Source organism: Lipophrys pholis, assembly GCF_963383615.2.
Source record: "Lipophrys pholis genome assembly, chromosome: 4".
In the NCBI taxonomy this organism is placed as follows: domain Eukaryota; kingdom Metazoa; phylum Chordata; class Actinopteri; order Blenniiformes; family Blenniidae; genus Lipophrys; species Lipophrys pholis.
In genome coordinates this window covers 3,849,170-3,870,984 of record NC_137637.1, presented here as the reverse complement: position 1 = coordinate 3,870,984, position 21,815 = coordinate 3,849,170, and the positions used below count along the sequence as shown (strand labels likewise).

The following is a 21,815-nucleotide window of genomic DNA, read 5'->3' as shown; positions in this document are numbered from 1 at the left end:
AACCCACTACCTAGAGTTTGTTAGTCTCATGCGCTACCAACTGAGCTAGCCGGGCAACCATCATATTCCACATTCAATTTATAAAAACAGCCTAGAAAGAAAAGATTCACCCTCATGATGAATGGGGAAGAATACTTAGAACCAAAAAGTATAGTGAAGGAGATCTTGAATTTATTTAGATACCTGTATGATTCTTCTTATTCTAAACAAAATGCTGAATTACTTTAAATCATTTATTACTGTAAATGATGAAACCTTTAGAAATGTTTGTGAGGAGGATTTAAATTGAAGAATCATCATGAAAACAGCCTCTGACTGATCTCCAGGCTCAGATGGAATCACTACAAACTTTTCTGAAAAGAAATTAAAACGTTGCTATTTGAGGCAATAATGTATGACTAGAAATGAATTATTGACAATGAAACAAGGTAGAATTATTTCAGGATGTCTATTCGTCATATTTCCTTACCTTCAGGACAAAATAAGAAAAGTGTCACATCTAACTCCACTCTGCTCTATTCTAAATTCTGCTTTACATTTACATTTCACTTCACTGCACCTGTGTCATTTTATATCCCAAATTGTCGGCGAGCCATGTAACATAAGTTTATACTGTATACACCTGCTGCATACATGATTGACTAAGTTGTCTAACTCTCTCTGAGCCTATTTCAGCAACACACTGCAGCTGAAACCACAGTGAAGCTCAGGGTCAGAGGTCAGAGGTCAGCTACTAAACTGATCTGCCTCCTTCATTCATCCAGTGACAATGTGTGGCTGCATGAAGCAAAACAAACGACAAGAATGGAGAATAACTGTAGCAGGAAAGGAGGAAATGTCCATGACAAGCCTTCAACAAATACCTATGACACTTTTAAAAGAATAAAACCATCATAAAGCATATCATTGTTCTTTATTTTATATACAAGCACAGGGCACTTTAACAGAGAAAACCCAACAAATCCACATGAGCATGCGTGAGCGAGGGTGGAAAGGAAGAACTCCCTCTAACAGGAGGAGACCTGCTCAGAGGTGGAGGCTTCCTGCTGGTCGGTTGGGGTGAGAGGACAGAGGATAGAGGAGAGGACAGACAGATAGATAAGAGAGAGATCCACCCGGAAGACTGATCAGGACAGGAGGCTTCAATCCACCTTCAGCTCCACTGTCAGACATCCAGCAGGGAGGTTGAGAGACAGACTACAGGAGAGAAAGGTAAATGTTAGTGACATGTAATAGTGACATGGAATAGTGGTGAATAAAAAAGGAAAGAAGCTCAGTTTAGGTCCTCCAGCAGTCTGAACCTCTGGCAGCTAAACTAGAAAATGGTCTAAGGTGTCCTGAAGCAGCTCTCACGGTAAACTTTAATAGAAAAGTCTACATCCTAACCTTCAAATGAGAGGCTGTGTCAGACTCTTTAACTGAAACTGGGATCTGGTTCCACATCAGAGGAACCTGAAAGTTGAAAGCTCTGCCTCCACTCTACTTTTAGAAAACCTAGGAACCTCCAGTAAGCCAGCACTCTGAGAACTTTTTCTCGACCATTAACAATAATTGCTGCTACTATACAGAAGATCAATACAACCAGGATGTCAAATCTATGGGTAAATGATCAATTATTCATTTTAACAGTAGAAGCTTATATGCAAATTTCAAAAAAATGAAGGACTATCTGAATACTTTTTCACAACCTTTCAATATTATTGCAATATCAGAAACATGGATGAATATTGAAAGAGGAATAAACTTTGAAATGGAGGGTTATGAATTCGTATATAAAAACAGAGAAAACAAAGGTGGTGGAGGAGTGGCTTTATATATAGATAAAACATAAGATTCCAAGGTTCTAGAGGGAATGACAACTGTGATGGATAATGTTTTGGAATGCTTGTCAATTGAAATTTGCAAGAAAAATATTATTGTGAGCTGTATATATAGAACACCAGATTCTAACATTGGAACCTTCAGTGAATGGATGGAAAGTATGTTTTCAAATATCGATAGCAAAACCGTTTTTATATGTGCAGATTGGAACTTTTAAATGCCAGCAACCATAAACCTACAAATGACTTTATCGATACGATGTACAGTATGAGCTATTTTCCGAGAATCACCAGACCCAGTAGGATTACATCTAGTTCTGCTACTCTCATTGATAACATATTCACAAATGACATTGATAATAAGGCAATTAGTGGATTACTGATTAATGACATTAGTGACCATCTCCCAGTATTTACAGTTAATAATACAAACCTTGGAAAAAAAATAGACAAAAAAACAGAATACAGACGAGTAAAGACAGAGGAATCCATAAACGCACTAAGAAATGGACTGTTGGAACAGAGTTGGGATGCAATATATAATGATAACAATGTTGACCATATATATAATGAATTCTTAAAAATATTTACCTTATTATATGATAAACACTGTCCAATTAAGAAATACAACGAAAAACTAGCATCTAATAGTAATCCGTGGATATTCATTCATTTTCTTCCGCTTATCCGTTTCCGGGTCGCGGGGGTGACAGTCTGAGCACCGTCACCCAGATCACATTGCACCATTTAAGAACCTTCCTGCAGGTGGTGAGCCCACAGGAAGGTGGCACCCGGCGTGGGACACAAACCCACTACTCTGAGATTGTGAGTCTCATGCTCTACCAACTGAGCTAGCCGGGGGGCATCTGTGGATATCAACAGGATTACAAAATGCATGTAAAAAGAAGAATACACTTTACAGAGATTTCATTAGACAGAGAACTATAGAGGCAAAACAAAAATATAAAAAATATAAAAATAAGTTAACTAATATTATAAGAGTGAGTAAGAAAGATTATTATAAAAGGATATTAGAGGATAATAAAAACAACATTAAAGGAACATGGAAGATACTAAATAATATTATAAGAAACAGCAATACACACAATAGTCTACCTAAGTATTTTATTGATAAGAATGTGGAAAATTATAACATGAATGAAGTAGTTAACAGATTTAATGAATTCTTTGTAAACGTTGGACCTGAACTAGCAGAACAGATCCCTGATACTGGGAGTTATGGAGAGCATATACCAGAAAGAAATCCTTGTTCTTTGTTTCTTAAAGCTGTGACAGAACAGGAAATATTGGATATTGTCACTAAAAGCAAGAAAAAAAAAAAATCTACAGATTGTAATGATATTGATATGTCACTAGTGAAAAGGGTAATAGAAGGCATCTCCAAACCATTAACATACATATGTAATGTTTCATTTCAAACTGGTTCATTTCCAAATAAAATGAAAATAGCCAAGGTCATACCTCTATATAAAACTGGGAACAAGCATCATTTCCCTAACTATAGACTCGTCTCATTATTACCACAATTCTCAAAAATACTGGAAAAACTCTTTAACAACAGATTGGACTCATTCTTAGAAAAACACAACATACTTGCAGAGAATCAGTATGGATTTAGATCAAATAGATCAACAACACTGGCAATAACTGAAGCAATAGAACTAATCACCAATGCTATAGACCACAAGAAATATGCTGCAGGGGTGTTCATAGACCTGAAGAAAGCATTTGACACAATCAACCATGACATATTGATCAATAAGCTGGAAAGACATGGTGTCCGGGGAATAGTGCTTGATTGGGTCAAAAGTTATTTAAGTGGGAGACAGCAGTTTGTAAAGGTGGGTGACTATTCCTCATCATGTCTGGAGATTGTTTGTGGCGTCCCCCAGGGGTCAGTATTGGGTCCCAAACTTTTTATTTTGTATATTAATGATATGTATAAGGTTTCTAAGCTACTGCATTTTGTACTGTTTGCTGATGACACTAATATTTTTCACTCGGGGGATAATATAGTACAGTTGCAGGAGGAAATAACTACAGAAATGAACAAATTAAAAAAAATGGTTTGACAGCAACAAATTATCATTAAATTTAGGAAAGACAAAAATAATGCTATTTGGCAATTATAAAATGAATGCACAGGTAAAAATAAAAGTGGAGGGGGTATAATTTGAGAGAGTTCATGAAATTAAATTTCTGGGGGTAATTATAGACGACAAAATGAGCTGGAAACCACATATCAAACATATACAGAGTAAAGTCTCAAGAAACATCGCAGTAATGAATAAAGCAAAGAAGGTCTTGGATGGAAGATCGCTTCATACTCTATACTGTTCACTAGTCTCTCCTTATTTGCAGTACTGTGCTGAAGTTTGGGGCAACAACTACAAAACCACATTATCTTCAATAAATATCCTTCAGAAAAGAGCAATACGGATCATTCACACAGCCGGTTATCAGGAACACACAAACACATTATTTCTGAAGTCACAATTACTCAAGCTGACTGACATTGTGCAGTACCAAACACAGTATTACTCAGGCTTACTGACATTGTGCAATACCAAACAGCACAAACAATGTTCAAAGCAAAAAATAATCTATTACCGGGGAATATACAACAATTGTTCAAAAATTATGAAGAGTCTTACAATCTAAGGAGGAAATGTAACTTTAAGAACCAAGATTTCACACGACCAGAAAACGGTTTTGTCTGTCAGTATGCGGGGTGAGACTACTGAACAGGTTTAGTATGGAACTGAAGCAATGTCCAAACATGAGACAGTTTAAAATGCTATATAAAAATATGATTTTCAAAAGGTACGAGGAAGAAGAAGGTGTGGCCAATCACTAGGCTATTTTTAGGGGCAAATGTCTGGTCATTTCTTTTCGTTATTTATATTGTTCGTTACTTTCCTTGCACTGTGGGCTTGTGTGTGGGTACAGGTGTTTATGTCTGTAGATATGTATGAATGGACGTGTATGTATATATATTCTATGTACTGCACAGGACACGTGTGTGTGTGTGTGTGTGTGTGTGGGTGTGTGTGGGTGTGTGTGGGTGTGTGTGTATCTATGTATGTATGTAAGAGATGGAAGGAAGTAATTATATTATTTACTTGTGACAAGGGGTGAGAGTAAATAAGTTTTTACTTCTTCTCACTCCTTTTCGAATATTCATCTGACGATGTTTTTCTTGATTTATTTTATATTATTATTACTGTTATTCATTTATTTATTTACTAAGAGGAAAACTTTGTTGTTAATTTTCTTTTCTTTTTTTCTTATTGTTTTTGTACTTTATATTCGAAATAAACATTTCAATCAATCAATCAATCAATCAACCAAGTGTTCTTCTGGGGAGATATGGGACGAGCAGTTCTTTAAGATATTTTGAATTAGTTGAAGACTTTTTAAGCAGTGACTTGGACCCACTGATAATAGAGAGTTACAATAGTTACTCTGGAAGTAAATGCATGGATTAGCTTTTCAGTGTCACTCTATCAATATATTCTTGATTTTAGAGACATTATGCAAATGTAAATGTAAAGATTCCAATAGATAAGATGGTAATGAGCAACAGGAAGATATAGGATTACTACTACATCACCGGATGTGTTCAGACTCTCTTGTTCATCATGTACGGTTGGTTCCCCTGTGAGAGCATGTTAGAACTTTCTCCCACTGGCTATGATGACCTCTGCCTCAAGCCTTGTAGGACCTTCGGCCATCAGGATGTTGATGATGATCTGAAAAACATTGACAAGGTGTATGTAGATAGCTTTCCAAAAACTCAAAATATTGAGCACTCTACTTCTATGATGTCCTCCATTCCGTTGATCATCTTACTTCTGGGAGCAAAACATCAAAACGAAACGGATGAGTCTCAGGTCCTCCTTCTTGATTCCTGTGACTTCCTCCATCTCCTTCAGCATCTCCAAGATCTGCTGCAATACAGAGGAATAAAAGTAAACAAATCAAACTTATGTTAGGTAAAAACTCTCAAAGTTGATTGATGAGGTGTTTTCTTACCTGCTGGTCACTGAAAGGAAACATCCTCAGTTTGAGCTGCTGCTTCAGGGAAAGTGATGCTGACGGCATCTTCCAGAGGTTTATTCTGTCTGAACGGACCCTCGACTCCATGACATCATCATGTAAGATCTGAAGACAAAGAGCAAAGAGAGAACATATAGCAGCTCTAGAGAATAGAACCACTAACAGCACAGTTTGTTTCACTCACCTTGATCAGCTCTCTGGAGAATACAGTCAAGATCCCCCCCCCCTTCAACACCTCAATCATCCTGCAGATTAAAATGAGTTAAAATGAGATAAAAAGCAGCACCAACTGTGACATTTACACTTTGATTAAAGTCAAAACTACTGGAGTTTATTTGTTCCTGTCATTTAACAAAAGGAATCAGCCAACTGTTGAATCAGCTGACATTTTGCTTTCACAAGTGATCGTCAAACAAATGTTCTATTCAACATAAAGGAGTGCAGGCTAAATATGTCAGCCAGGTGTTTCACTCATTTCTGCCATACCACATGCATCTATTGAACTACTGAACCAACTATTGTAGTACCTGTGCTCTCTTTTTGGGTGTTGCATCCACAGCTGAATGATGCTTTGGGAAAATGTGTGGATTTTCCAGCACAATGGACATGAAGCCAGCCTCTGCAAACTGTGCACTCCACCCATTCTCCACCCATTCCAGAATGTCAACATGTGGATATAAAATCCTGCAAAACAATAATTTAAAAAAATATATATATTTCCTTTATGTCTTATAAATAAAGAATCAGACAAAAAAAACTTAATATGAATTATCTGCATGTTTGGTCCCTCACGTCACTTCCTGTGGGTCGGCTTTCGTGTCCGTCTTCCTTCACGTTCAGTCCATTTCGTCACTTCCTGTGGGTCGGCTTCTATATACGTCCGCATAGCACCATTTCAAGATGGCGGCGGCCGAGAAATAAATATGGCGGCGCCCGCAACACCGCCATCTTGGTTTCCCCCACTGGCATCTCTTGCAAACTTCAGCCCTTGAGGTCATGTGACTTCCGGTAGGAAGTGGAAGTATGGCGGCGCCCATCTGCTGCAGGTTGATGATCCGCAGATCCGGGGCCAATTGTGGCTCTTTAGCGCCTCTGAAGCTGAAGGGGCTCCATGAAGCTTTCACTAAATAGTATGTGAACAAACATTTCAGTTGTTTTTTCTTATTTTCACACCAGAGTTATTTTCTACAGGACTCTTATCTTTTGGCTAAAAAGGAATTTAAGAAAAGATGCAAGTGAAACGGGGAAAAGTTGCTAAAGCTACAAGAAATAGAGGGAAAAAATCATCCAAAACTGCTTAAAAATGGTCAACACAGAGTGAAACTACTAATATAAGGTGGTCAAATGTAATGAAATGTTTATTGTCTCGAATGGTTTTAAAAGTTAGTAAATACAACATAAGATACAGTTATATCTGAAAATTAACCTTTAGAAGCTTCACAAACATTAACAGCTTAATGTTAAAGATTCAGTTAAACGTCATGTGGTGGAAAGTAACACAAATGTCTATTTTGGTCACAAACGTTGCAGACCCCTTGTTTATGTACTGATTTATGACCAGGACTGCAGGGCCCACCAGGTCCAGCCGCCAGGGGTCACTGTGGAGCCGGTGGAGCCATGGGTGCAGTCGTGTGCAGGGGGCTGGTGGAGCTCTCTGGGCTTCAGTCGTTAAAGTTGAAGCACAAGGGAGCCTCGGAGGAGACGGAGTACCTGCTGACAGACTGTCCGGGGCCATGGGGGCTGTGCTGGGGGGATTCTCCCTGGCAGGTCTGGTGAGTCTGAGAGTTTATTCTTATCATTTATTTACCTCATTATTTCTTTATATCATTTATTTTCATTAGAATATTAATAAGAGAAACCTTTGCAATTTTGTTTTTTATATTCCTGTCCTTCACTGTCATTATTTATGTATGAACCATGTGTATTAACAGAATTTAAAAAACCCAAAACACCTCTCTATTCGTTGTTTCTGCAGAACTGTACACAACTTTCTTTTCTTCTACCACAGTTCATTCATGTCCACAGACAGCCATACACTTTGAGAATAGCTTACATTTTCACAAATCTTTCCTGTAATGCCCTTTTATTATTTGTGTAAACTTTTATTTATTAGACACGACGGTAACAGTTGTGTGTGTGTTTGTAACATGTGACTGGCTTCATAACGCTTCATAACAGGGCAGCAAAGGGTTAAACACAACACACTGGGTCATCTGCTTACACGTGATTAATTGGATTACCGGAGCTTTGTTGCCTCATTGTGAAGACCAAAACAAGCTTCATGTCCAGTATTAGATCTGTACACACACACACACACACACACACACACACACACACACACACACACGGGACTCTTCAAATACATAAATGACTGGCATAAACGTGTTAAAACTTTAACAATAAATCAAAGTTTGTCTCCTACTTGTGGATAAACTGAATCCAACTCAGTTCTGTTCACGAAGCAACAATTAAAACATCACAAGGCATTTTTATCATGAAAAACAATAATCTAATGTGAGCAAACAGGTGAAAATGCTCCTTTCCATGACAAAATTCACTTATGTGATCAAATACCATCTCTCTATAACCCCCAAAAAAATTTCAGATTGTAATTCTGCTCCCAGGTTAGGAAACATGATTTATTATGTTTAAGATATTTTCTCTTCAATAATCAGTCATACAAAAACAACTCAAAACTCTCTGAAAAGAAGTAACCATAGAAACAAAATGACAGGTCTATTTTCAGGTCTTTTTGGGCAATAAAAAAAATTTGGAAATAATATTCTGAACAATTCTTCTGTTCTAGGAAATGTGCAGTTTTCGTTCTCCGTGTGGTGACTGAAATAATGAGCTCAATACCAGCGTGGTCACAGAGGTTCTGGTCTAACAAACATGTTGTGAGCAGATTAGCCCTAACGCTGCTCTGACGTCTGCTCCTTTTGTTTGTGATGTGTTGTTGTGAACGTAATCCTTCAGCTCCGGTTAGTAGTGCAGTCACCAGGTGGCAGGTTCAATTCTCTATCTGTCCCCATATTGAAGTGTCTGAGCGAGACGCTGAATCCCAAACTGCTGCCAGTGGATGGACTGAGCGCCTTGCATGGCGGCCGCTGGTGTGTGAATGTGTGTGTAATGAGTGAATGTGATCAACAATGTTGCTTTTGGCTGGGGGCATATAAGTGAAATCCATTTATTCACTGCAAAAGGCAACTACATTTAAACACAAGCTTCACATTTCTCTGACAAATCATGAAAAGCTTTTCATGAATTCATGAACGTCGTCGCCTAAGACAAGTCGGGAAACGTTCAGTCACTCGATCACAGACATCAACATCAACATCAACATCAACACGCACTGTTGATGTGTTTGATATAAACAGAGGAGTAGTTTTCAGACGGTTGAACTCGATGATGAGATCATGTGACTGCTCTGTTCTTCTCAGAGAGACTCCAGAGGTAATGAGGACTGTGCCTTTGCTAATGAAACACTGACGTTTTTCTTCCTGCGAGGTTCAGGTCAGGTCGAGGCCTGGCCGAGCGGCACCGGTTTTCTGGCACACGCTGGCGTGGCCTCGTCTGCAGGGCTAAGCCGACCTCGTCTGGCTGGCAGGAGCTTTAACTTGCTGACAGTCTTGTGAGCTTCCTTATCTCTTGACCTCTCTCGGTGTTCAGAGGAGACGAGCTGCTGTGAATGAGGCGCTCGTCCCGGTTTGTTCACGGCGTCAGTCTCATTCACTGTGGTTCACCACGGTTTTGTTCACAATAAATGACTCATCCGCACTGCGACCTGCAGAGTGACGCTCACCACAAGGTTTTTACACAGTGTCTATTAATACGGGGGATTTTGACAGAACAAGTGACACGTGAAGTTAACATCTTGAATTTATGATTATCAATATCAACAAACAAACCTACAGTTTTCCCACCATGACATCATTCACAGTACAAGCCAAGCTTTATTTTGGGGGGAATTTTCACAAATGTAGAAAAGTAAAACACATCAGATGTTGAAGGAAAAACATTTCATCATAGCCAGAGAGAGAATATTCTTTATATTCTTTAGAGAATAAAAGCCTGTTTTTGCAGCGTGTTTAATATGTGGAATTAACCGCAGCTCAGAGTCAAATGTATGCAGGTTTCTGGCCTGTTCAGATGTATTGATTGATTGACAGTTTGTGTAGTTTTAACAGGTGTTTCTCTCTCAGCCTCAGTCTTGTTCAGATTGATCTGTAAGAAGTTCTCTAACATCCAGGACATGAAATCCAAAATCATAAGAAGAAGGGTATCGGTTGCAGAACTGTGAAAGTTGAAGTCATGTCTCCTGATGGGACCATGTTTAAAAAGCAAGGGGTCTAAGATCGAGCCTTGGGGCACGCCACGGAGTGAGTCCTCACTTCCCACTGTCCTCAGCTCAGAGACGACCGTCACAAAACTAACTGCTGCAGGCGAAAAAACTCAATTAAAACGGAATCAAAACATTCACGATAAACAAATACAGAATGTAGATAATAGTCTGAAAGTAGATCCGTTCAGTGCACCTATACTTTCATTTAAATGCCGTAACAACAATATTTCTACTCCATTAATGCAGAACCAGACTGTGACCAAGTGCGTCCACCATGAGGACTCATGGGAGTTATGTCATCTAATTTAACGCAAAAGACAAATCCTGTCTCTGTAATTTAGACCAAAAGTTATGCATTAGATATGTTTTACTTTGAGTTAAACACGGAAGCACACAGGAATTTGTCATGGAGAAGAGGCCACGGAGAGGAAAAACAGAACAGAGCTCAGTATTGAAACCTGCCTGGGAAAAAGTCAGGCTGTCCTTGGGTCTTTATCCAAATATAATTAGTTATTCTGTTCCTCCTCACATGATAAGGAGTGACTTTTGTTTCTGTGCGGCTGCTCTATTGCCTGTCAGGAAGCTCCACGTCTCTTCTCTGCCACACACAAACCAAACACTCACATGATGATACCATGAAGCCAAGCCCATGAAAAGTCTGATTATGTGATTAGGAAGGTTAAAACAGCCTTATAATCCCCCCCCCCCCCCCCCCCCCCAACGGGTTGATTTGGTTTGAAGTGACCAACACGCTGGGTCCTCTCTCCTGCAGTTGCCGTGCCTGTGCAGCAGCGCCACCTGCCTGATGTGCAGCTGCTGTCCGAACAGCAGGAACTCCACAGTGACCCGGATCATCTACGCCTGCGTCCTGTTGCTGGGCACCATCGTGGCCTGCGTCATGCTGTCGCCCGGCGTGGATCAGCAGCTCAAACGGGTGAGACGCTTCACTTGACGTCCTCGGGTTTACTGAGGAACGATGAGTCGTTTCACTTTATTCCTCGTCGCTCTGACTTGTGGCTGTTTGACACTTTATCGGGGAAGTGACCTCACTTTTCAAACAAACACCCTAAAGCTTTCACTAAGTCTGTGTACGGTACTTTTTTATTATTGGTATCTAATGTAGGATGACAATACTTGATAGCACGTTGCTAATCTTTTATAGAAATCCAATTTAAAGACTTTTAAAGCTAGAAAAGGTCGGAATAGGTGTGATTTTCAGATCATCGAGTGTAAATGGCTCATTAGTGTGTTTATGGCTTTAAAAGATTTAGATAAAGCTTTCGTATCGTAGTATTTCAACCGAACGTTACCACCAATCCTCACACTTAATCTAATTTATTGATTCCATTTCTCAGCAGCATATTTCACACATTAAAATTCCTTAATAACTCCACACTTTGCTCTCAGGTGGTAAAATGTGAGCTTTATTAATAATGAATAATGTAATAATTGCTACTTTGAATGTTTCGTCTTTGTTTAGTGCATGGAAATACAAGTATACTATGAAAATCTACTTGAATATATTATTGCTAAATATGAAACATTTACAGTTCCAATTAAAAAAAATTCATATTCAGCATTGTGTTATTTTCATTTCATTTCATTTATATATTTGTTTATTTGGACGGGACAGTGCATATTAATGAACAAGCCATCTCTTCACCAGGTTACCGTAAATATGCCGGATTTTGCTGAAGGCTAATTTCCATCCGTTGTTCCACGTAAATCCATACAAGGTTACAAACATATAAAAACAATATGGTCAAACAAAGATGATAAAATGAATGATTATCCTAATGATCACAAGTTTGGTTTTTAATCAGCTATGTCTTGTACTGTTTTTTAAAACTGACAAAGGTGGAGCTTTCTGGGATAACTGGACATTTTTGTATAATAGGCAGTGAAATGTTGTTGTTTTTTTTTTTTCTTTTTCATTTCCAAATTTATTTCAAGCTACACAACACACAACACAGGCATAAAAGCCAGAAAAAAATACAATAAAAGAAAAAATAATAATCAACACTCTAGCTCGAAAAGGAGTGGGAAGAAGACAATACCTGACATACTCCACATTTATTCATGAAGGGACAATAATCGCAGACTGATTGATGCTCATGATAACCAGATTAGTCTTGATGATGTGTGTTAAGAAGGAGTCGGGGCTCTTCTTTTTTCTTTCCTGTGTCTGGACCTGCTGCCAGAGGGGTGCAGCCCCCGAGCAACCGGATCCTCATTTGTTAGGTGTCCTATAGTATGCATTAAAAGAGACAAGATTTAGGAGTCTGCTGCCAGAAGAGGCTTTCCTCGAGCTGCCGGCCCCCACATGTCTGCCCTGTACTATGGGTTATGTTGAATGCGGAGTGCATGGATATGTGCATGTTTTACTTCTAAGAATTTAATTCCTTTGTATTACCGTCAGCATTGATAGCAATACCGCTGTCTGGATCTATTCATTTTGATTCTAAGAATAATATATAGATTGTCAGGCATTAATCCTGGGCTGTTAAAATAATGATGATAATAGCACAACAGCAATCGCAATAACAATGGCAATAACAATTACTCCACCTAATCAATTCTTATACTAATATGACACAGTACCTTATTAATAGCTATCATTAATAAAAATAAAGAAAACAAACAAAAAAAAAAAAAAAAAATAGATAAAATAAAAACAGAAAAATAAAACAACAACAACAAAAACAGCCAAGACATATAGTCTATTATATAATGTAAGATATTACTAATACAATATAATCACTTAGTTATTTCTTGTTAACTGAATTACATGTTATATCCTCTTATGTAAATAATATGAAATGTAAAAAAGACCTGTCCTCTCTTTGTCCTATTTTCTCTTTAAATGACCGGACTTGTGTGTTTTCAACGGGCTGACCGAGCTGCACTGAACTGTGTCCGTCTCTGTGACTCTGTGCTGCAGATCCCAGGTTTCTGTGAAGATGGCGCCAACTCCATGGTCCCTGAACTGCAGGCTGATCTGAACTGTGACATGTTTGTGGGCTACAAAGCCGTGTACCGCGTGTGCTTCGCCATGAGCGTGTGGTTCCTGGGGTTCTCCATCCTGATGATTAACATCAAGAACAGCAGAAATCGGCGCGCGGCCATCCACAACGGGTAAGGACCCCGGGTTAGATCCTCTGTCCTGACGGGTTCCTCTGTGAGCTGAATTACTCAATGACCTTTGACCTGCACTGACGCTCACATCTTCAGACTCTATACTCTGAATGCAACTTTCATGACCGAACGTTTGTTCTCCCTTGAACAGGCGATAGCAGGGGTGTGAGTGTGGGAGCGAAGGAGGGAAGTCAGTTGTGTTAAAAGAGTTGTTTGGCCAGTTCGCTCTCTCCTCATGTCCTTCGATGGCGACTCCCCTCTTTGAGCTGGTCGGTGATCCCTTCACCGTCCCACACCTCCTTCATGCCCTTATCCTGCAACTTCTGCTCCAGCTTCCTTCTCTATCGCTCCTTGGCTTCCCTGAGCTGAAGTCTGAGCTCCTTCTGTACACGTTGATGCTCCGTCTGATCAATGAGAGCAGCGTACAGATCAAAGTGTCCATGCAGAAGTTAATGTCGTGCAGCTGACAGCTCGCTGTGGGACCCCTGCAGCACAACCCAGTCCGTTAGCTCAAAGCAGTCAGGTGACCACTTCCTGAATGAGCGTGTGGATGTGGGTTCTGTATGGGGTGAGGCTGCAGCAGAATGAGGCTGCGGCGCAGTATGCGTACAGCAGGTTAATTGTTCTGTTTCCGCTGGTGTTGCAGTCCACATATTGGGAGAAAGCAGGTAGTGTGTCGAGAATCACCCGATATTAACACTATCGCCTCAGCGGAATGTGTATGTGACCTAGCAACAGCAGAGTGGATGACATCACACGCTACGTCTGCGTCGTCCCATGGTGGGATGTCAAGAACGAGAACAATGGCGTGTCCAAGCTCTGTGGGCAAGTAAAACTCACGCCCAAGAGTTCCTACAGCACATATACTGTAGATTGGCAGGCTCTTATGTCTCTGTTAGCTCGAACTGTGTTTGTTGCGTTTTGGGCGCATTACAATCCATATCCATAGGATAGAAGGTAAAAATGCATAAAAAATGTACATATGTTTAAGAGAATTTACATAAAATACGTACAAAAAAAAAAAAACAAGCACACAGAGCAGCTGGAAAGGCTGCAACTCGCAGTGGTGCCAGAAGTCATGCCGGTTGTCGTCTTTATGAAATCCTGTTGGAATGGTCTGACTGGAACTCTTGTCTTTGTTTTCAGGTTCTGGTTCTTTAAGATCGCCGCCCTGCTGGCAGTGACAGCCGGTGCCTTTTACATTCCTGACAGTCCTTTCACCTACGGTAAGCTGCTCAGACAGGAAGTGATCGTTACGCACCGGCGGTGCAGGAGATGACCCGAGCTGTCTCCCTGTGGTCACAGTATGGTTTGTGGTGGGATCTGGCGGAGCGTTCTTCTTCATCGTGATCCAGCTGGTGCTGCTGGTGGACTTTGTCCACTCCTGGAACGAGTCCTGGGTGGACAAGATGGAAAACGGCAACTCCAGAGGCTGGTATGCAGGTGAGTGACTCCACCTGTGGCTCAGGTACTTTTTGAAAACACTCAAACTAAAATGAACCTCGTCTGCCTTTTCTTAGCTTTACTGGCCGTCACGTCCCTCAACTACATCCTGTCCTTCACCGCCGTCGTTCTGTTCTTCATCTTCTACACCAAACCTGACGGCTGCTTCATCAACAAGTTCTTCATCAGCTTCAACACGCTGTTCTGTATCGCCGCCTCGGTTGTGTCTGTGCTGCCTAGGATCCAGGTACGCAGCCACCGCACACTGTTATTGAGGGGAACAGAACCTAAACGTCTGGAGTGTGATGTAGGATATAAAGGATGGAAACTTTCTCCTCCATTATGTCTGAAACTAACTGAGAAATTCTCCTCATTTCACAAAGAAGAACTCTATTTACACACAGTTTAAGCTGTAATGCATACTATTTAAAATTCTAAACAAAGCTCCAATAATCAACTGAATCAGCTCTATAGATCGGTGCGGCTGTATGACGCAGCAGAATATATGATTCTGTTGTGTTGAAGTATCCCTTCTTCCTTCCACATAATAGACATGTGACAGATCTGAGACTGCAGGAGTGGTTTATTTCTGAAGTGTTGGTGTGTCTCTGCAGGAGTCTCAGCCTCGGTCAGGCCTCCTGCAGTCATCCTTCATCACCCTGTACACCATGTTTCTGACCTGGTCCGCCATGAGCAACGAGCCCGGTGAGCGAACGTCACCTCAGTCATCAGACTAGACCCAGAAAAGGTTCTGAAGACTGAAAAAAGCGTATTTATGTAGTACCACAGTTCAAGGTACTTTACAAGGAATTAGAAACGACAGATTGAACCAACATCAAGAAACAGTCCAGAAAGTGTCAGGGTTGAGTCAACATGCAGGGAGACAGAGAGACGCCTTCATCTCTTCCTCTGCTTGGTCAAACTGCCCCCAGGAAGCAGGAAGCACAACCTACCAGAGTTAATTGGTTTCTTTCAGAAAAAGGATCATGGATGATTCGTAAGGGTTGAAGTAATAATTTCAAGCTGAAATTATGGCTCTCCTCACATGCATTTCATTGATTTTATCACAAAGCCCCAGAGAGGAGTTGGTCTGTGAGCGTTTGTTCTCTCCTCAGATCAAACATGCAACCCCAGTCTGCTGAGCATCATCCAGAACATTGCGGCGCCCACGCTGGCCCCGCTGGAGATCGAGAACCAGACCGCCGTGGTGATCATCATGACGGACACGCCCGTCCCCACGTCTCCGTACCTGCAGTGGTGGGACGCCCAGAGCATCACCGGCCTCGTCATATTCGTCTTGTGCATCCTCTACTCCAGGTGAACCAGCCGACCATCACTGCACACTGAAATTCAATTCTAATGCCAAATGATGAGTGTATGATATTTTCACCGTCTTACTGGAGTAAGGTCAGAGTCGCTGGGGTTGAGGGAATATCCCAAATTTTACTGTAGTCAGGATACTGTGTTGGAACTACTATCACATACACATCATGACTGCTGTCAGCAAGGATTCTGGAGTTCACTGTCGATAGGGATGGGTACCTTTCACATCTGAACCGATACGGTACCGATACCCTTTACCTGGGAATCGATATCGGTACTCAACAGTGCCAATTCGCTCTACTTTTGTGTGTGTTTATGTGGCAATAAATGTTAATTTGTTTAATAATAGAATCTTAAAATGTTTAAATTTAACATATTTATTTCTCAATATATAAACTTTAACAAATAAATCAAAACAACATGCTTGTATTGTAACATTGCAGTTGTTTCACAAACATAAAAACCCTTAACCACAACTAAGCAGGGTCTTTTCTTAATAATACACAAATTAAAACCCAGCTCCACGTCCTCCTACTCCTTTCCCCTCTGGAATCATTGTGTGACGAGGCTCCATGGAGGCAAATAAGAAAAATCTGGTGCTTAACCAGGCGCTTCCTCAGATTAGAAGTATTCCCGCCACTGCCCTCGCACTTCTCATCTCAAATATTGCAGCGAGTGTAATCTGCATTGCATTTTCAAAAGCGGACCCTCTCCAGCATTTTCTCTCCGCCATGCTCCGTTGTCTGGACACGCAGCTCCTGGCGTCATTACGCTCGTGAGCCTGCGATGCTGCGTTCACGTCAGGCTCGGAAAATCTCCTCCTCTACCTCTCTCACAGTCACAAGGATTCGTTTAGTACTAAAACATGGTACCATTTAATTTTACGTGAATCGGTACTCGGTAGTACCGACGGAATTCCGTCGGTACCTATAAAAGTACTGAATTCGGTACCCATCCCTAGTCTACACACTGCCGGTGTTATAGTGTTTGCAGTATGTTTACTGAGTGTTTACTGTAGGTTTACTGAGTGTTTACTCTCCCCTCTTCTTTCTCCACCGCGTTCCGTTTCCCCCCCAGCATCCGTTCGTCCAACACCAGCCAGGTGAACAAGCTGACCATGGCGTCCAAAGACTCGGCCATCCTGGCGGAGGGGGGCGGCAACTCAGTGCTGTCGGAGACGGCGACGGGCCCCCGGCGGGTGGAGGACAACGAGCTGGACATGGTCCAGTACAGCTACTCCTTCTTCCACTTCATGCTCTTCCTGGCTTCACTCTACATCATGATGACTCTCACCAACTGGTACAGGTGAGCAGCCGCTCCGCTGAAACCGTCCACTTCCTGAATTAACCCTTCAAAGTCATCAAAATGATGAAATATTTCATATAATACAGCTGAAAAAGTTTCAGAATGAAAATAAATTCTCACTGGATGTCTTTTAAAAATGAGATGTTAGTGTCCCACAGGAAATGTGCTCTAATCATGAAAAATAGATGTTTAGTAGTTGTTAATAACTTCTATTTTAGCTCAATTTTCTTTGGTTATGTGGGACTTTTTTTTTTTTTACTCCTCAGGTTCAGAGGACAATGCTAAAAGGATCAATTGATAGATAAAACTGAAGTATAATTAAGGTATTAATATTATATTAGGACTATATTTGGTAACTTTCTAACATCTTCACGTGTCTTTCAAACTGACAATAATAAGTTAAAACCAGTCTGAATACATGATTAAAAAGTTGTGTCATAAAAAAATTTGATATGTGTAGCTTGGGTAGTTTTTTTTTAAATAACAAATTTTATTAAAATGAAGGCATTTCTACTTTTGACTTCTTATAACCACAGAAACAGAAGTATCTGTTGCTTGATTTAAAATATGGAAAGAAGTTACATATTATAACTTAACGTGTGCACTGTTGTGGAGGCTTTTCACTTCTATTGAAAAGCTCCTGAAGAATAAGAGTCCTTTGGTCTGAATTGTCATATATGACATTTTATTGTGAAGGAGCGAAGACACAGTACAGCAAACTACAAGGTTTGTTCTGAAAGTAAAGACAGTATATCAGGCAGTGAGCAGATACACAAATACATCCAGGGGAAATGTGTACATGCAGTTACAGTATGTGGGTGTGAGACGTCTGTGTGGGCAAGAGAACTTCCAGTCAAAGATTGCTAGTGACTGGAATGTGTCCTGCAGATACCCGGGAATTTCTGTTCCATTCACTGTGTTACAAATAAATCAGTATGTTGAAGTTAATCTTAATGGTATTTATTTTGTTTTTAAATAACATTATAAATGGTTGAATTTTATTTTTCTCAATTACACCTTAGAAAAATCCCACAGGAGATGTATTCCATGAAAATTCCATAAAAGTCTTCAAATTAGTCATATCCACAAGCTTTACGGTTCAAAACTGGTTTTATTATATAGTATTGGCCTAAAGGATTGTTTTTCCAAATTACATATATTTTATTTATTATAAAAAGTTGAGATAGTGACCCCGGCTAGCTCAGTTGGTAGAGCATGAGACTCACAATCTCAGGGTAGTGGGTTCATGTCCCACGCCGGGCGCCACCTTCCCGTGGGCTCACCACCTGCAGGAAGGTTCTTAATCAGGTGCAATGTGATCTGGGTGACGGTGCTCAGACTGTCACCCCTGCGACCCGGAAACGGATAAGCGGAAGAAAATGGATGGATGGAAAAAGTTGAGATAGATATGTTTCGTTAATGGCCGATATTCCTACCGATTATTTGTATTTGCCGTCACAATTTGCAATCATACAAACGCCAACACTTAACTTTGTTTAAATGCCTTTAAGCAATTGTTTATTAAACAGATTTTAGGATTCGGCTATAGATGCTAAAGTTTAGTTTTTTTTAAACAGTAAAAGACAATAAAATCTTTCTTTTCAAATTCTAACAAGCGCAGGAATCTCCCAGGATCAGCAGCATGTCTTATAAAGTTAATTGAACCTGAAGTTTTATAAAGTAAGATAATAAAGTTAAATAATATCTAGAGAGAATAATCTAGAATAATATTGTGGAGGTCCTCGGCTATGGATGGCGTGATGTTACTAAGTTCTGGACACATAAACGAGCCACGTTCTCATTTATTAATCAAAAAGAGTCTTTAAAAACAGAGTTACAATTTATTAAGTTATTCCCCTGGTGCTGGTAGTGACTGCCTCAGTGGTGAGCACTGCCACAGTAAGAACTGTGTTTCTGCCCAACCTTCCTCACCTGTTCCTCACCTGTTCCTCACCTGTTCCTCACCTGTTCCTCACCTGTTCCTCACCTGTTCCTCACCTGTGTTACCAGCACCTTTAATTACCTAAATCAATGTGACATGCAACCTCAGTAAATTACACCCCCAAGTGGTAAAAAGATAATACTGCACAAGACTAAATAAACCTTAAACTAAAGTGGGACTAAAATGGCTCCAACAAATATTATCAGCAATCTTCTTTAACGTAATTAAACCATTAAAAACACAAAATAGCCGACAGCATCTTCACTTTAATAACAAGTGTTTATCATAGTCACAGGAGTGTGAAAACAAACAACAATCACTATGAAAAGCCGAGGGTTGAGATGTAAACAGTTGAAGGTCCAGTGTGAGGCATCGGAGTGAGCTGAGTTGTAAAGAGCTTCAGTCTCTGTGCTGTTTCCTCCTGCTATGTTGACGATAAACAGGATGCCCCCCCCCCCCCCCCCCCCACAGCCCTGATGCAGACTACACCATCACCAGCAAGTGGCCGGCGGTATGGGTGAAGATCTCCTCCAGCTGGCTGTGCCTGGCTCTGTACGTCTGGACGCTCGTCGCTCCAATGCTCCTCACCAACCGAGACTTCAGCTGATCCGCCTCTCCGAACCTTCAAACCGCCGCCACATTGCCTCCAGCTCATTGTTAGGACAGACTCGTGTTTTATACCTTCAGGATTAAATGAGCGTTTGTGCCATGAGAGACGTTTCACACCAACAATTCATATTCGACACTGAAAAGCTAATAGAAGAATAAAAAGTTCAATAAAATCAGTCTCAGCTCTCTTAGACAAGCTCATATTAGTGTTTTTTATAAAGTTTTTACTGCTAATAGTTAGAACTGCACTTTCCTTTGCACCTTTACAATCAGAATTCTCAGGAAATTATAGTGTTACTAGAATGTAGAGATTTGACAGAATCGTTCTCCAATGCCTTATTTGTATAAGAGCTTTAACCCATTTGAAGAGTATATTGTAAGACTGCAGCAGTCTGACCTGGAGTCAGCCGATGTTTGTGCCAAATGTTTCTGGATCCAGATATTTAGAGTGAAGGAGAATTTAACATGTCGCCTTGTCAGATGATGAGATATTCCGATACAGACCAAATAGTTTGAAGCTAAAACAGTGAGGGTGTTATTATCATCTGCGTGATCACTTCATTATTTATCATGGTCGTACTTGTGAGGATTATCGTCAATGCAAAAACAAGTTTATTTGTATGACTAGTTGAAACGTTTAATGGTGAGACTGAAATCTGGATTTAAACCCTGAACATATGCCTTGCAAGCTTAAACTGCTTTAACAGTTAGTTTGTGCTGATCAGATGCTTCTGTAGCTTCACTTTACCTGTTTACACACAACTTTATTTGCTTTTACTTCAGTATGTTAACAGATTGCAAAAGAGAAGATTCTGGCCACATTACACTTGTTACCTGCACACATCAGTGTTTTTGGACAATCTCAAGGCTTTTTGATGAACTTTATGGACAATGAGACTCTGTCATGATGTTTGATATCCATGCTGTACTAAAAAGGAATAAAGTGATATTCACAGCTCTGTCATGCAGTGTTTTGTCTTCAATTAGGTGATTAGGAGGACTGTGACTTCCTGGTTTGAGTCAGGGCGTGTGTGTGTGTGTGTGTGTGTGTGTGTGTGTGTGTGTGTGTGTGTGTGTGTGTGTGTGTGTGTGTGTGTGTGTGTGTGTGTGTGTGTGTGTGTGTGTGTGTGTGTTCTGTCCAGGTGAACCTGTTTGGGCTGGTTGAGGACGTCTTGGACCATTTTCTAGTGAAGCTGCTGTAGGTTTACACTGCTGGCAGATCTTTGTACTCATATATCATACAATCCAGCCAGTATTAAAGTCCTTGAGTCTGCAGTGAGCACACAATGATTCTGATGTGATAGAAAGGCTTCAAACAAAGAAACTCCACATGTGGAGAACCCAGACGTGAATCTAACAGATTTGCTGACAAGGATCTCAGAGGTCCGTTTGGAGGAAACTGGTTTGCTTTTGAAGAAGAATGGAGTATTTATTCCTCCTGCACGTTGTGCAGCTGTAGTCAGAAGCTACTGGAAGTGTCACCTGAGGGCATTGAAGTGACACTCATAGCATTGTCTTTGTGTTTAGGGTGACCGCCTTGTGTAAGCAGTCACTCCCCGAGTGTCGCCTGCCTTCGGCCAAATGTCAGCTTGAATAAATAGGAGTGCAACAATAGGTTACTGACCTGTGTTGTGTGTACCTGGTTGGATTACAGCTGATGAAAATGTTTCTAAATGTGTCTCATGAGTAGTCAGTGTAATGTATTTTTTAATTGTCAATACTAGAAAAGTCCCTGAATAAATGAGGAGCGACATCAGGAAACAGTATCATTCAGATTCTGTTTCTGTGCAGATGACACCCATGTCTGTTTTTCAGA

The 21,815-nt window shown here is 40.5% G+C and overlaps 1 protein-coding gene across 3 annotated transcripts; it reads left to right on the top strand.

Annotated features, from left to right (window-relative positions):
- Nucleotides 1-7,467: 7,467 nt before the first annotated feature.
- serinc3 (serine incorporator 3) lies at nt 7,468-21,168 on the top strand. 3 transcript variants are annotated; one of them, XM_080462436.1, is made up of 10 exons: nt 7,468-7,672; nt 11,015-11,176; nt 13,184-13,377; nt 14,524-14,603; nt 14,683-14,820; nt 14,898-15,067; nt 15,435-15,525; nt 15,936-16,137; nt 17,221-17,448; nt 19,862-20,963. In XM_080462436.1, the coding sequence occupies exons 1-10, from the start codon at nt 7,634-7,636 to the stop codon at nt 19,995-19,997; spliced, it is 1,440 nt and encodes a 479-aa protein (XP_080318562.1). In that variant the 5' UTR covers nt 7,468-7,633; the 3' UTR covers nt 19,998-20,963. The 3 variants fall into 3 exon arrangements, with proteins under 3 accessions (XP_080318562.1, XP_080318564.1, XP_080318563.1); XM_080462438.1 differs by lacking the exon at nt 19,862-20,963 and adding an exon at nt 21,142-21,168 and having other exon boundaries at nt 7,570-7,672; XM_080462437.1 differs by having other exon boundaries at nt 7,570-7,672; nt 19,834-20,966.
- Nucleotides 21,169-21,815: the final 647 nt, after the last annotated feature.